The sequence below is a fragment of the Rissa tridactyla genome, chromosome 1 (genome assembly GCF_028500815.1).
Source record: "Rissa tridactyla isolate bRisTri1 chromosome 1, bRisTri1.patW.cur.20221130, whole genome shotgun sequence".
Lineage (NCBI taxonomy): Eukaryota > Metazoa > Chordata > Aves > Charadriiformes > Laridae > Rissa > Rissa tridactyla.
The window spans coordinates 171,429,398-171,444,298 of record NC_071466.1 but is presented as its reverse complement, the minus strand read 5'-3'; the positions used below and the strand labels follow the sequence as shown (position 1 = coordinate 171,444,298).

The following is a 14,901-nucleotide window of genomic DNA, read 5'->3' as shown; positions in this document are numbered from 1 at the left end:
ATATTGGGATAATGTCAGAGGCTGACTGATATTTCAACACAATATCTGCTATTTTGTCATCTTGGTATCACAGTTGGACGACTCACTTATTGTTGGTAACAGGAGTTAATCTATAACTTTAGCAGTATTTTGCTAATGTCCTTTCAGGAAAGTGAAGCATTAACAAAATATAAGAGAATATAAAGTTTGAGAAAGCTGCTGATTTTATTTATCTTATGGTTTCTACCTAAGGATCAGAATAGTCTCCCTGTAAAAATACACGTGTGCATTTTCCCTACCATTGTTATCATCTAGGTATATGGCAGCCCAATACGTTTGCCCTCTCAGCGTGATGTATGGAAGTACTGTTCTTATTATTTTATGAACTGACAAAATTCACAGAAAGACTAGATGACTTTAAAATCACCAAGAAGTCTGGTGTAGCAAAGAGAAGTGAACTTTTCTCGTTTCAACCTTTTATCAGTAACCCAACAGCAGCCTTATCAGAGACAGCATTAATTCCAACCATCTTACTTGAAAGTGGGGGGAAAAAAAAAAAAAGCCCCAAAACTTACACTTGCCTAATGACAGGGGTATATTTTAGTTGCTGAAAGTTTATTAGATACAAGGGTCATTTTATTTTGCCTTTTCAAGGAGAAAGAACTTACTATTTCACCTGAAGACTGTCAAAACTCTGGCTCAGCCAGAGCTGCTCACTCAGTAACAGCTTCAGTGCTACTTCCACACGCAAAAGTCCCTGACACAAGGGTCCATACATTGGAATATAGACTTTTAGGTCAGAGATCCATTTGCGAAGTAGCTACGACGAGATCTTAAAACTGGAATTAGTAGCCATGGAAGGCAGGCAATAGCATCTTGTACTGCCTGAAGCGTTTTCATTCAGTTCATTTGGATTTCCATAACTTCCATGCAGAAATTTAGGTTAAAACTAATAGAAGCAAGATCTTCCTTGGTAAATGCGGGTGGAAGAGGGGCAGGGAGGAAGATGATGAACAAAGTTTACTAGCACGCTAAAAGGTAAAGAGACATTTAGATACAGATGTTGCCTGATTATTCAAGGTGAAAGTGATCCTCGCACTTTGCAGCACTCACAAATCAGAGACGACAAGCTGTCCTTAAGGGGAGATCTTAATTCTGTTTTTAAGCTAGTTCACCTTTCTGAGTAGCAGTGTTTATCTCTTTCTTAGATTCAGTTTCAACAAGCCATTCTTCATCCATGAGGTCTTTTTTGTAGGTAGTCTGTCTTTTAATTCAGATTATAGGTGCATCGATTGAGAATGAGCTACCCAGAGACAATCAGGAAAACTCATCCTGCTACAGAGCCATCAGAGATGATGACTTAAGTTTTCCCTCAATTTGTAGAAATTAGAACCAACTCCTGCTTTCTTCTAATTTTGTCAAAAAGACTTTGAGGAAAAGAAAGGGAAAAAGGAGAAGTAAAACCAGGTAACATGGCCTAAATAATAACCTTCAATTTATCTCAAAGTTCTACCATTTTAACTGGACTTCTCCTTTAATTTCTTCTCTACAGAAACATGATTAGTGACAGTGTCCTCTGCATATATTATTGCTTACCACTTTATCAGAGTTAAAGTGAGGAAGAGGGGAAGAGCAAACTTTACTTCCCCAACCCCCCCATATATACCCTGTCTATTTGATTAAACAGACAGATGTCCTAAAGAGCTTACATTTGTTTAGTGCCCAGCATAACCAGGGTCATTTGCTTCTGATCTTCAGTCAGCCCTGCAATAAATATAATTAACGCATTCTCTGAATATCAATCATACTATGGACAGCTAAGCCTGAAGTCTTTTTCTGACATACATCATTTGGGTACTGAAAAGAAGAGAGGACAATGCACCTGCAGGACTCTGCAGAACAGGGACAGCAGGTGCCTATCACCTATCAATACTCTAATGTAGAGGAGCTACTATAGTATTATTACTAATAACTCTTGAAACATCTTCTTTGAGATAATATCTCCGTGTTATATACATCAGAGATACTTAGACTGAGTTAAATGCTTTTCTTGATACAGGGTTGCTAAATAAATAGATGGTATGATTAAGTTAAGAAAATATGCTCTTTACATGGAAGTGTCACATCCTGGAGCTGGAATGAGTGTCTCCTGCATATAGTTCTGCCTACTGCTTTATCAGAGATAAGGGGAGGATGAGGGGCATTGCAAACACTGACTAGGGGTGCAGGAACTGTCATTGGCCATATTAAAAGATATAACTATATATATATAGAGAGAGATATAAAATTGTTAAGCAACAAGTCAGAAAAAGCAAAGTGTCTAAAGAAAGCACAAAAACATGAAGGCTGTAGCTAAACCCTGCTTGCAAATACTCATGTTTAATATTGCACTAAAAATTAATTTGGTAATGGAATGAAGCTAAGTGTAGAAGTTTCACATGACTTGATACTAGAAGAGGTTGCCCAGAGAGGTGGTGGAAGCCCCATCCCTGGAATTTTTTAAGGCCAGGCTGGACGGGGCTCTGAACAACCTGATCTAGTGGGAGATGTCCCTGTCCATGGCAGGGGGATTGGAACTAGATGATCTTTAAGGTCCCTTGCAACCCTAACAATTCTATGATTCTATGATATTTCCTGACAAGGTGATGTAGTTAGTTGTCAAATAATCTTGCCAAACAAATTTGGAAAAACTTAAATTTAAAAAACAAGAAAGGAAAACCAGAACACCAGAAAGCAGGGCAGCAGGAGCTGTCATGTATTAAAGGTTTTCAAAAACACTCTTCCAAAGCTTTCTTTTAATTACCTGGTAAACTGATATACCAAGTATTTTCATTATCTTCTTCCAAAATGATGATACAATTATCACATTTTGATCCATAGTACAAGAAAATATATTTGAAGGAAGGTTTACACAGAACCTTTCATTTAAGGAACTACAGATTTCTAAAGACTGAAGTGGAGTGAAACCGAAATATGTTATTTAAAGAAAGTGAGAGGCAGGATTAGGATCACTGCTTAGGACAGAGAACTAGGGGAGTAACAAAAGAAGCAGGCCCAACTGTGTGATTGACAGCCATATGCTACGAGTAAATGACTATGCCCCTACAGCTATCCCTCCATTGTTTTTAGTAAATTATATCAATCCCCCCCCCCAAAAGCTACCCTTCACTTTGTTTTTATAATGCATTTCATAAGATATTGGTGTTATCTCAAAAAATTAAAAATCAATAAAATTAAAAGAAGAATTTTTAAATGACTCACACAAAGTATTTCCTAAGAAAATGATGTAGCTAGCTGTGAAATAGTCTCTCCCAATAAATCCAGAGAAATTTAGCTTTCAATTGGATTAAACACTGTTCTTTGTGCTAGACTGGAGTCCTCAATCCAAGTAAGCCATATATTCTTATTTCTACTGCCACCTAGTGTATGTTTGGATTTCCTTCACTTAAGAAAATATACGACGGAAAATTTTAAGGTGAAACTAAATCAACAGTAGCCTTTCATGATCAAGATATAAGCTCTACATATCTTAATATGTCCAAACCCCAATACTACACTTTTAAAGGAAACTATTATTTCTATCTTCCATCCACTTTAAAGAGATCTCTAGTATATGAAAGATTAACTATGTGCAAACATAGGAAATTCAGATATATAACTCATCAAGCAAAGTGCATTTCTTTTAGTATATTGCACTAAAACTCTATTACTGATTAAACATACTATTTTCAAATATCTCCAAAAGCTCCTTATTGCAAAGAGAGACAATGACTGATTTATCTCAGCTAAATTTAGACATACTGCTAGACACCTGTATTTGAGCTGGTCACCCAAAGTGACCTCTACAGTCAATGGAAAAAAGTAGGCTCCTTCAGAGAACAGGTAATTTACTTACATTTCCAAATTGTCTGAATAATTGCAATGAGTATAATTGTCAAACTTTACAACAAATCGTCAAACAATATTCTACTTACTTGAATATTCAAGAATCATATTGATCAATGCAGTTGGAGAACAGTTGTACAGATTTATAAGTCAAGAACATGAAATTCTACCCTGCATTAAAATTCAGGCTACTGCTGGTCTTAAGAGGAGGAGATATAAGTAAGGAATTAATTGTGAAAGTTATTTATGCTTCAAAAAGTAGGCAGGGAAAGAGAAAAAACTAGAGAAGGTATCTTAAATATTACTGGCTCTGTGTATAGCTTTGAAGAGTGAATAACCAAGAGTTCTGAGAAAAGGTGAAAGTACACTCAAGCTCCATGTTTCAGTCTATCCTGAAGGCAAAATACCAGGTGATACCTGCAATTCTTAACATCCTTGTGCAAGCTGTTTTGTTCAAAACAGCATTTCCAACTGCTCATGTGTGAAAACACTGCGACTGTGTCTGAACACAGATGAATAAATTCTGACGTAAGCTAGCTGCATTTCACATGTTCTACTTTCCCAGGATCAAGTTCTGGAATAGCCCGGACCTTGCCACATTGAGGCAAGCAGCGATAGAGAAACAACGAATATCCAAAAAGCATTAGGAATCCTGGAGAGGTGTGAAACATTATGTATTAAAAATGCACAGACAGAATTATTTCTCTCTTGAGCTCTACCTGTACATCCGTTGAACCTTTGGTGTTCTATGAATTCAAATTTTATCCTAAGGGAATCCATCTTCATTCCTTCTACAGAGGGGACTAAACCTAACCAGCACAGCATAACTCAAGGCAACATATTATAACACATCTCAAGTGTCTAGGTGACATCATAGTGGCTTGTAGCAAACCTTAAAAGGTCATTTATACTTTTAAATATCCTGGATTTGAACTGCCTCCTCTTCCTGCCTGTAACTCTTGCATACGTTACCAAGACTCTTAAAATACTGTTATTTCAGTTCAGTTAAGATCAATTATCTTCCCCATTTCTCATGAAAAAGAAAATAAACAGAAGGCAAACAGTTCTGCATTTTATTTGAGGTGCAGATGAGATACTAGGGAAAAACTGTGTCATTACAATTGCTGTGCTGTGGTGGAACAGATCACCCAGAGAGACTGAGGAATCTCTGCCCCTCTTCAAGGCCCCCTAGATACACCCATGTGTGATTTGACGTACCACTGGCAACAAGACTAGATCATCTCCAAAAACTCCCTCTATCTGACATGTCTGTGATTTAACTCCTCCTTTCCCTGGTATATTAGAAACATGGTAAGTCATAGACTGATGAGGGTGGTGTGGCAGTGGAACTGCGTAGTGCTAAAATTCTCTCTATTGCCTGTTGCTTAGAAAGAGGTTGGGATGGTTAAAAAAATAATTAAAAAATGTATATTTGCGAGAAGGACAAAAATATTTTTCATGTTTTTTTCTCCACAGTACAGCACAGTGGAGCTAGAAATGCTGGGGGTTTTTTTCCAGTTATAGGAGGAAATATTTAAGAAGATGGAACACTGAAAAATTTCAAGCATAGTTAGTGCCACTGAAGCATGTTACTGCTGGTAGTAACCTGATACTAGTTTTGTCTGGATTAAAAAATGTCTCTGTCCAGATGGTGAGGTCTGTTCTTCCTCACCACAAGAAAAAACCCAACCATAATTGTTGTTGAGAGAGAGGAGGGGCAGTAAAATAGGAAAAAAACCATATGGAGCAACAGAACTTGATAACTTCACTTCAACACTGTCTAAACTATTACATTAATTCTGAAAATAAGCTGCAAAAGAGATCTTAATTATTATTATATTATTTAATTTACAAAAGTATAGTACATTACAGTAACATCAGTTTTGTTGAAACTACCACTGTTCTATATCAAAGAATATAATACAATTCGTGTTTATTTGGGAGCAAGATATTCTATAGATAATGTGATGTTAACAGAAAACTAAACACAGCAATCTGATTCTTATAATCCTTAAGTCAGGCCAGAAAACATACCTCAAGAGTCCAAGACTTTGCTGTAACAAATGACACAGCCATAGAGCCCTTTCACTACTACAGAGCAGCTAACCCAGAGCCTATAAGCTGCTACAAATGTTACAGCCATGAAGAAATGCAGACATTAGGTTAAGTGAAATGTGTCAAAGCTAACTCATGAATACCATCTTGACATTCAACTATCAAATTTCCTTTATATGCCCTTTCAGTATTGGTAATGAGGTGCTTCCTAGCTTTAGTTTAACTTTAGCCTGAACTCATCAACACTTTTCCAGAGCTTCTCAACTATCTCATCTTAACTACCAGAGACAAAAAAAAAAGAGAATCTGGAAAATTGCTTTATAGTCTATTCATACCTTTGCCAAGCATCTGAGCAGTAGAGGTCTGGAAAAGTTGACCTAAAACGAAAGCAACTGAACCCTACAGCTGTAAGCTACTGTGTGTGCTTAGTACGCCTTATAAACGAGCTGCAATTTGAATGCGTCTTGAAGCAAACTGTTGATGCAGCAAAAGTGGTTTAAATCTGCTGGCAAGTACTGTGACTGAGTTTGTTCCAGCACTGACCACCTACACTGAAGGCTGCTACAGGAAATTTAATTTCATTCATTGACCTTACAATGAATATGACAGAGAACTAGTCTTCTGGCAGAGAAGTTTATGAAGCTTGTCATACATACAGTTGCACCGCTCTTTGACTGATCAAAACACTAAGTAACAAACTTTCACATCTAACTTGACAAGAGAACTAGACACATGAAAATACTTAATGATGGATTCTATCAGGGTTCCCTTCACCCACCAAAATACTGACAATCTTTATACTACTCATATTACATATACACACACAAACCCCTCAATATCCTCAAATTTCTAGGTTTTAAAAGTCTAAGAAGAAACAAATGTCATGGCAGCAGTACTTGCATTTTATAATGCAAAAAAGGGTAATGGTGACTTTCTATAGGGCTCTATTAGTATATAACAGCAACCAAAAATTTCCTGGATTTATATCAGATACAGCGTTTGGATACTGGAGTTATCTGGAGAATATCAAAGAAGAGATAGAAGTACAGGTAAGCAGAAGATAGCCATGTAGAAGCTATCCAGCTATACCAAGGGCAATCAAACATATCCCTGGGGCTTTAGTGTATAATCATAGAATCATCATGGTTGGAAGAGACAATGGTTTTGTCTAAGGCATAGCACTGTTTACCTGTTTAGCATAGCTTTCAGACAACCTGACAAACACAGCATTTTTCAAATACTGATAGAATATTTTACATTTTACTTCGGTTTCTTAATTCCCAATACTTCCAAGGGTCTTTGGGAGAAGGTTTGACAGTAAAGTAGCTGCAAAATGAAATTATCAGAAAAAAAAAATCAGACTACACAGACCTACTACTCTATAGTGACATAAAACACACTTCCAGCCTAGAAAGGCTTTCTAAACTTTGATAGACATCAATATCTTCTCACAATACATAAAAGTCTTGGAAAGAGGGACAACTTGGGACAATCAAGTATTTGACTTTCAGTAATAACACCACCTTGTCCTTGCTTATAATGACATATTTTGAGTAGTATCCTAAAGCTCACTGAAGATTCAGGTATCTTCTGTAACAGTTTAACATGTTACCTCAGCATAAATCAGAATATCACCTATGTTTTGTTTAAATCAGGCGTAGAGTACAGACCTACACAAGAAGTATAAAAGGAATTCACCAGGATAAATCTGACAGCTTCAGCTAGCCTAGTAACCTTAATGTGGATTCATAAGCTATCCAAAATACTATACATAACAACAAACAGCTATGTGGTGTACATAGAACGCATTTAACTATAAAAGTTTGACAGATAGTGTTTACAAAAGTTTCTGGTTTCCTCTATTACAGTACTTATTGCTCTCACCTCAACTGACTGAAGTTTTTCATCATGGAGATGAGGTGACCTCGGGTAAATATCAAGAAGATGAGGAGGATCATCAATGTGTGTTCTTCTAATGTGGTGTTTAAGAACTTCTTTATAATCAAATGAATCAAAGTTGGTTTTCCATAGCAATACCTGTAAGAAGCCATCGTATTAGTAACTACTTGAAGCCTATTCAGTACCCAGAACATAACTATTCAGTGAAGTCTGTTATTACTATCAGATCACACCAGAATGAGCCTGCTGTCATCACTCAGTCTGATCTCTACTACAACACAGGCACCTCCCCAAAGTATCTTGTACTTTGAGTCTAATAGATGTGGTTCAGCCTATTTAAAATAATAATTAAAAAAAAAAATCTCGAAAAAGATGTTTCAGTATTCATAAAACAAAGCAAACTTCTGCCCCACTAGCCTGTATTAAGTTATTTTTCTGCCAAATCAAGGGGTCCTATACTATCAAACTTCTTTCCCCTATAAAGGCTTGCAGGTCAAACGAGAAAGTTTGAGGGGATAAGAGAAATGACAGAGCTCCACAGAACTCTAAACCCCCTGGGGTTCCAGTGTTTTAGCAACAGGAATCTGTTTTCTGAACCTCCTCCAATTACATTCAAGGTAGAAACAATACACAACAGTCACACCATGGCCAAATGCAGAAGAAGAGTAGCAGAATGCAGAGGTAAGATAGCAGAAGGTAGTCTATCCAGCCTTATGGATAGACCAGGAAACCAAATCATAACACACAATGTTGCACTCTCATATCACAAAACAATTGTATATGTACATAATTCAATTAAGTTTACCACAAGTTTACATTATTTGTGTCATCTTTATTACTTTAAGTGCTAAGGGAAAAAAGAAAACAAAAAAGGAAGTTTATAACACTAAGAAGAGACCATGATCTGACTTAAAATTAGTTGCTTGTCCAGACAAAAATATTTTTAACAACCATTAAAAGTATTTTTCAGAAATTAATAAGCTATACATGAGCAGCACAAATCAGATTTGTTCACAGAGATTCCAAGCATTTATTTAATGTATTCCTATATATTTAATATATTTTTAAGTAGCTGCATTGTTAGAAACTACCTTCCAAAAATAGGTATAACTTTGCTCTTTCACTTAAAAGTAAGGGTAAAAAGGTCTTATGCCTTCCATGAAAGCAAGTAAATGAAATCATTTTCATGTGCACATGAAGATGAACTTCAGAACTCTACACGTTTGAGTTTAGGTTTTTTTGATTGAGAAAAGAAGCAAAAAAAAAAAAAAAACAAAAGAAGTATTCAGTGCTTGTTTCAAATACTCAACGTGCTTCTGAACAAAGCTTTCAGCTGGCTCTGTACCAACCAGAAAGAAACTTGAAACTAGAAGCGGAGATACTGGTTTTCCTTCTTTGATGGAGGAAAAACATATTTTATCTGTTGTTTGAAAGTGTATTAGTCTCAAAATAATATGTGTATAGAGCAAGTAATCTGTGGTAAACTTATAATGAATCACCTGCCTTCAACTCATGCTGTGGACAGACAGTAGCTTTTGGATACTGCACAAGTGGTAAAAGATGATATTTTTAAGACCAGTCTGCTCATCAGCTTGATAGTGCTGATCTGTCAGCAGAACTTTTCCAGAGGAATACACCCTACATTTACAGCAAACCAACTTAATTCTAGCACAGCGAGTTGAGAAGAGGTCCCACAACTATCGTCCCGGCAGACCTGGAAGAGGTCTGTGGACAGGTCAGCAAAAAAAAGATGTTTGTGAAGTACATGTGTATACACACCAACAGAAAATGGACATTGAGGAATAAAGTTCTTGCGTTTCCTATAGATAAAGATAAATACATAGGCAGCTACCACACGTGGTTAGCACTGCACATTTGAAAACTTACAATACAAAATTAAAAGTTACAGCAAAATTAGTAGTCCCCTCCCACCAGAACCTTCTCCAAAAAAAAAGGAAAAAACTTCAATAGATAAAAACATGCCTTTCTGTAAGGTAGATAAAACCAGGATTACTAAACCTACCATGACTACTTTTAAGTTAACATTTTCCTAAGAAAGCACTTCTTGATGAAACTGGATCTTCCCTCTCATGCATTCATCATGAAACCACTATACCAAACTGCTGAGAAACATGAGTCATTTTAGAGATTTTGCACTAGAATACCTACTCACTCCACGATCACACGTCCCACCAGCTCTACAGCACAGAGTCAGAGCAGGAGAAAGGCAATGACATGACTGCACTGCTCTTGCACGTCATCCAGGGGGCCCCAAATTCAAAGGAACCTTGTAATAAGACAGGCATTCCCAGGGTATGCTGGTATTTATTTGGGAGGTTGAGTTGGGCTTCATACTGTAGGTCCTATCCATCATCACAGCTTCTCAAATTAACCTTCTGTCATGTCACCTAGTTTATTACATGTACTTCACTTCCTCCCAAGTTAAGTATAATATACCAATCATCATAAAACTCAAAAGAAAGTAAGGTCATGAAACTCATAAAACTCATTAAAAGTAAGGTCAACAACTCAGGAAAGAAAGTTTCATTTTGGAACTGAAAAAGTCTCGTAAAAAAACTTTAGCATGGAAAATAAAAGATTAGACCAGTGGTTCAAGGAAAAAATACCTTTTCTCCATTTTGTTTTCCTTGCTTGTAAAATTAATATCGGAAGTTTACTAACATTTTCACTTTTCCACTAACTGCAGGCCTTGGCACTGCTTCTTACTAATGCCTTGTGATAGAAAGCAATTTTAATTTTTTTTCTTTGAGTGCTTTTAAGTCATTCTAGAAAGTGTGCTACCTGAAGCATCAAGTAAAAACCAGGAACAGACCGTATTCTTTCTAATGATACCGCAGTTTTTAATTGAAAAGTATTTATTTTCCAAGACTGTCTCTGTCACTAGACAATTTCAAACTCCACAAAACAGAATATAAACATGATTTATGGTAAATTCATATCTTCATTTCTACTGCATGGCTTTCTGTGTCTACATTGAGCTTTTAGCTTTTTATAACAGGAAACAATGAAAAAGATAACTAATATTAAGGAACATTTCAGACTCAAACTCTAAGCCTTGGGCTACAAATTGCAACACTTAAAATACTTCTATTTAAAAATCATTATTTTAATACTTAAAAACAGAAGTGGCTAGTACTGTGGTCTTTCAATTGGATGTTATGGCGAGGAGAAGTAAAGATGACGTTTTTTAAGTGTATGTACCATTTTTCTCCTCAATTTAACTTTAGGTTAAACAAAGTCTATATAACACACTACTAAACAGAATGCATGTCAGCATACTGTAATTAGCCTGTTACTGTAATACACTGTATTTAAGTCCCATCCACTGCAACAAACATTAAGACATTTAACATAGAGAGACAATACCACAAACCTGAGAATCTGCTCCACCTGAGGCAAATTTTTCACCACCTTTTGAAAAAGCCACAGAAAGTACAGGTCCCTGAAAGAAAGAAAATCAGCATACAGTAAAATTATGCTATTGCTGTAATCGTAGTATTGTAATGCAAGAAGAAAAACACCTATGCCATTATCTAATATAAATAGATTTTTCAATTTTAATAAGGAACAATTTAACTGTTGTGAAATTTTTGCAAAACAACTTGACTGAAGAGTTAATATTGCACATCTTTGTAAGATGCTGCACTACAATTACTACAATCAATACTAGGAAAATAGTGGCATTTCCCTTAGATTTCATGCTTTAACACTGCAATGAAAAATTATCAAGTATGTATTACATTACTCAAGACAATGCACTTGAGTGATTCATTATCAAAAGTAAGGTTTGTTTTGCATTAACAGGAAAGGGATAAGATGTCTGCCATTCTTCACAAGAGTTATCTTCCATAAGCTTTCCCCCCCTTAGAAAGCACTGCTTTTCAAAAGACAAAAAGACTAAATGTGCCAAATAACTGATTTTGACAAGCAAGAAAGTGAATTATTAATTAATTCAGAGCATTATCTATTACTTAACATTAAGCATGCATACAATAATAACAGATTAACTGCATGGTTGTAGGTAGAAGTGATGTATTTCCTTGTGTGCTTGTGACAAGGTGTATTAATACAACACTTTGCTGTCCACTAAAGTTTATCCACGAGTTGCAAGATACAAGACATAGTGACATAAATGTTACTTTCCCTTTGAAAAGGCACTGAATAATCTATTAAATTCTTCATTTAAATAGGATTATTGTGTATACCTTGTGTCCATGAAGAGTGTAAATAAGTCTTCCTTCTAAGAGATCCAAAATCTTAACGGTACCATCAGTAGAAGCAGTGATGAGATAGTTACCAGAAGGATGGAACGATACACAGTTAACCCCTGCTCTGTGAACTAATTTACAGAAGACAATATTCAAATACTATAGATACCTACTAACAGCAAATGTACACTTTACTAACAAAAAATGTACACTTTATTTCTTCACTCTTCTAATTCCCAAAGAACAACCTACTTCATTTAAGTGGAAAACAACCAAAGTGCTGGGGCATAGCAGACTCTCCGAAGTATTTGATTAGTTCTGTTTTAAAATTAAGAGAAGCATTGCAAAGGAATAATCAGGATTCATTTTGGGTTTTTAGGGTTGCTAGACTACAAACATTACTTGCAAAATGTCAGTATGACCTGTTTGTCCACTTTCCCCAGTAAGGAATGAAATCATATAATCTAAGTAAATCACATTTTATTGCCAAGAGCTCCATTCTAAAGAAAATACAGATTATGTTGTTTTTACCTTTGTAATGCTGCAGTAACTTGTTCATTCGAATATCCCACAGTTTCACTGTATGATTGGAACCTGCAGAAGCTATACATGTACCACTTGGGTTGAAATCCACAAAATTTGCAAATCTAAATATAATTAATGAAGATAAATTGATTACATGTTTCTATGGAAATAGAGAGATATATACGTATGTGTGTGTGTGTAAAAAATACTAACACTGAGTTAACACAAACTTATGTGGAATCCACCTGTATGGAAACTCAAATAAGGTTATTTCAAGCATTTGAAATATGCATAAGAAAACAAGATGTGCACAATATATCAGACTGTATAATCTGGCTTTTGTTATAAAGATAGTATAATTGTCCTGACTCAAACCTTCACAGTTTGTGTTGGAGTATGAAGTTCCTAGAAGAAAGTGCTGCAGAGTTTGTAAGCTGCAAGTAAAATAATTTTGTCTAAGAGCAAAATATCTAGCTGTAACATTTTTAGCTTGGAAAAAGGACAGAGACAGCAGTCACGAAATTAGCAAAGCACACATACAAGATTAGTATTCCATTGTATTTTTTAATTAAAACTCTGGTTCCAATATGTTTAACAAAACTGCAAATGAGTAAAAGCAAGTATTTTCTAAACCTAAATACAGCAGGTCACTAAAGATAACAGAATACTGTTTTCACCAACAAGTGGAGAATTCTTAAGCTTCTCTTCCTTGTTGAAACATCCAATATCAAATAGTGTTATCGAAATAGAGGAAAAACAGGAAGCGTTCAAATATCCAAGAACAATCTGACTTCTCTCTGGCCTATTTCTTGACTATAGGAAGACAGCAGTGTGCAGAAAAGTGCAGCCAATTAGTCTCTTCATAAAAATGTGAAATTAATTATTTTAGTTGACATGGGTGGTAAAAGAAGTTTGATCTATTTTCAGATAAAAACATATATATGTTAACACCACAAAACATGAGTTTAATCTCATTAAAACGACACATTTACATTTCCCCATTTTTGCAGTAACACTTACCCTCCATAATCTAAGAGGCTATAAATACAAGTTTTATTTCTTGTGTCCCAGATCTTAACAGATTTATCCTCACTGCAAGATGCTATTAGTCTTCCATCAGGTGAAAATCTGGAATATGCAAGCATATACATTACTAAGCAACTGACACTACCTAGATTAGCATTAGAGATATAAATTGCAAGATACCAGTACCAGGAAAGCCTGTTTGGAATTAAAATGTGTAACACTCAAAGAACATTTGAATTTCTCATGGAGTAATAAAACTGAAAAGCTTCTTCACCCACTTCCCCCCACCCCATTTCACAATCAACTACAACTAAAACCAGCCATAAAGCAAGAGAAAGTGGCGGTGGGGAGGTAACAGCAGCCTAAGGTTATCACTTCAGATGCCAGAGATTATTATAGAAAACTATAGGCAAAAAGACAAAGAGGACACAGTAGAACCTTGCATTCAATTTTAACCTACATATATATTCTCCTGTGAGTTCTCTCTAGACACACAAACTGTCAGCAAAATATTCATGATTATTCATAGACTGTCGGACTAGGTTTTTAAACAGGAAAATTGATCTGTCTGTAATTTCACCAATCCTTATTATTTTTCCATATTGAGCAATTGCACAAGGACATTAGAACACTGTTCAAGAACTTCCACAGATGATTTCCTAGAGCTTTAATTTTTCTTCTCAACGATCAGATACTTTGGAACTTTGTAAGGCTCTGTACTTCACCAGTGTTAAATTTCTTTCTCAAGAGGTTTAAATGAGGCCTCTCAGCTGCAGATTTTCCATTAATATGGGAAAAAAAAAAAGAACACCAGCAAAAGAACAATCTTTTCTTGTCTTTGAAGAGCTGCCCTGACTTTAAATAGAATGTGATCTTAACTTGCAGTACAAAGACCATTTCTTTTACCTTTTCCAATTACATAGCTTAACTCATTTTGACTCATGACCATTATTTCACATCACTACTGTTCCAAGTATAGTTGAGAAAACTCCCATCATGCATAATAAATATAGAAACAAGTGAATGCTGTGAAATAAGTTAATAGAGCACAAAAACATATGGGACTGGGGAAACAGACAGGATACTTACTGAAAATAAACACAGAAGACCTTATTTGTCCTTTAAAGTAAAAGAATTAACAGCCAGTAACAAATTTAATATGTGCAGATATTAACACAGAGCAAGCTTTCAGACTTCAACTAGGAGATATGACATGTGCGTGTAAGACTGATTTATTAAGATGTTGTTATTATTAGTGATAGATGATCATTTATCATCCACAGATTTTTCTTCTTAAGAAATA

At 35.6% G+C, this 14,901-nt stretch overlaps 1 protein-coding gene across 9 annotated transcripts in view; it reads right to left on the bottom strand.

The window, feature by feature from the left end:
- Positions 1 to 14,901, bottom strand: part of POC1B (POC1 centriolar protein B) — a 55,058-nt gene that overhangs the window by 29,809 nt on the left and 10,348 nt on the right. For all 9 annotated transcript variants that reach the window (XM_054208404.1, XM_054208425.1, XM_054208457.1 and 6 more), the window contains 5 exons: positions 13,593 to 13,700; positions 12,579 to 12,694; positions 12,045 to 12,178; positions 11,213 to 11,281; positions 7,804 to 7,956 (listed from right to left, as the gene is read on the bottom strand). In XM_054208404.1, coding sequence (XP_054064379.1) covers positions 7,804 to 7,956; positions 11,213 to 11,281; positions 12,045 to 12,178; positions 12,579 to 12,694; positions 13,593 to 13,700 — 580 coding nt within the window. The remainder of the gene's footprint in view (positions 1 to 7,803; positions 7,957 to 11,212; positions 11,282 to 12,044; positions 12,179 to 12,578; positions 12,695 to 13,592; positions 13,701 to 14,901) is intronic.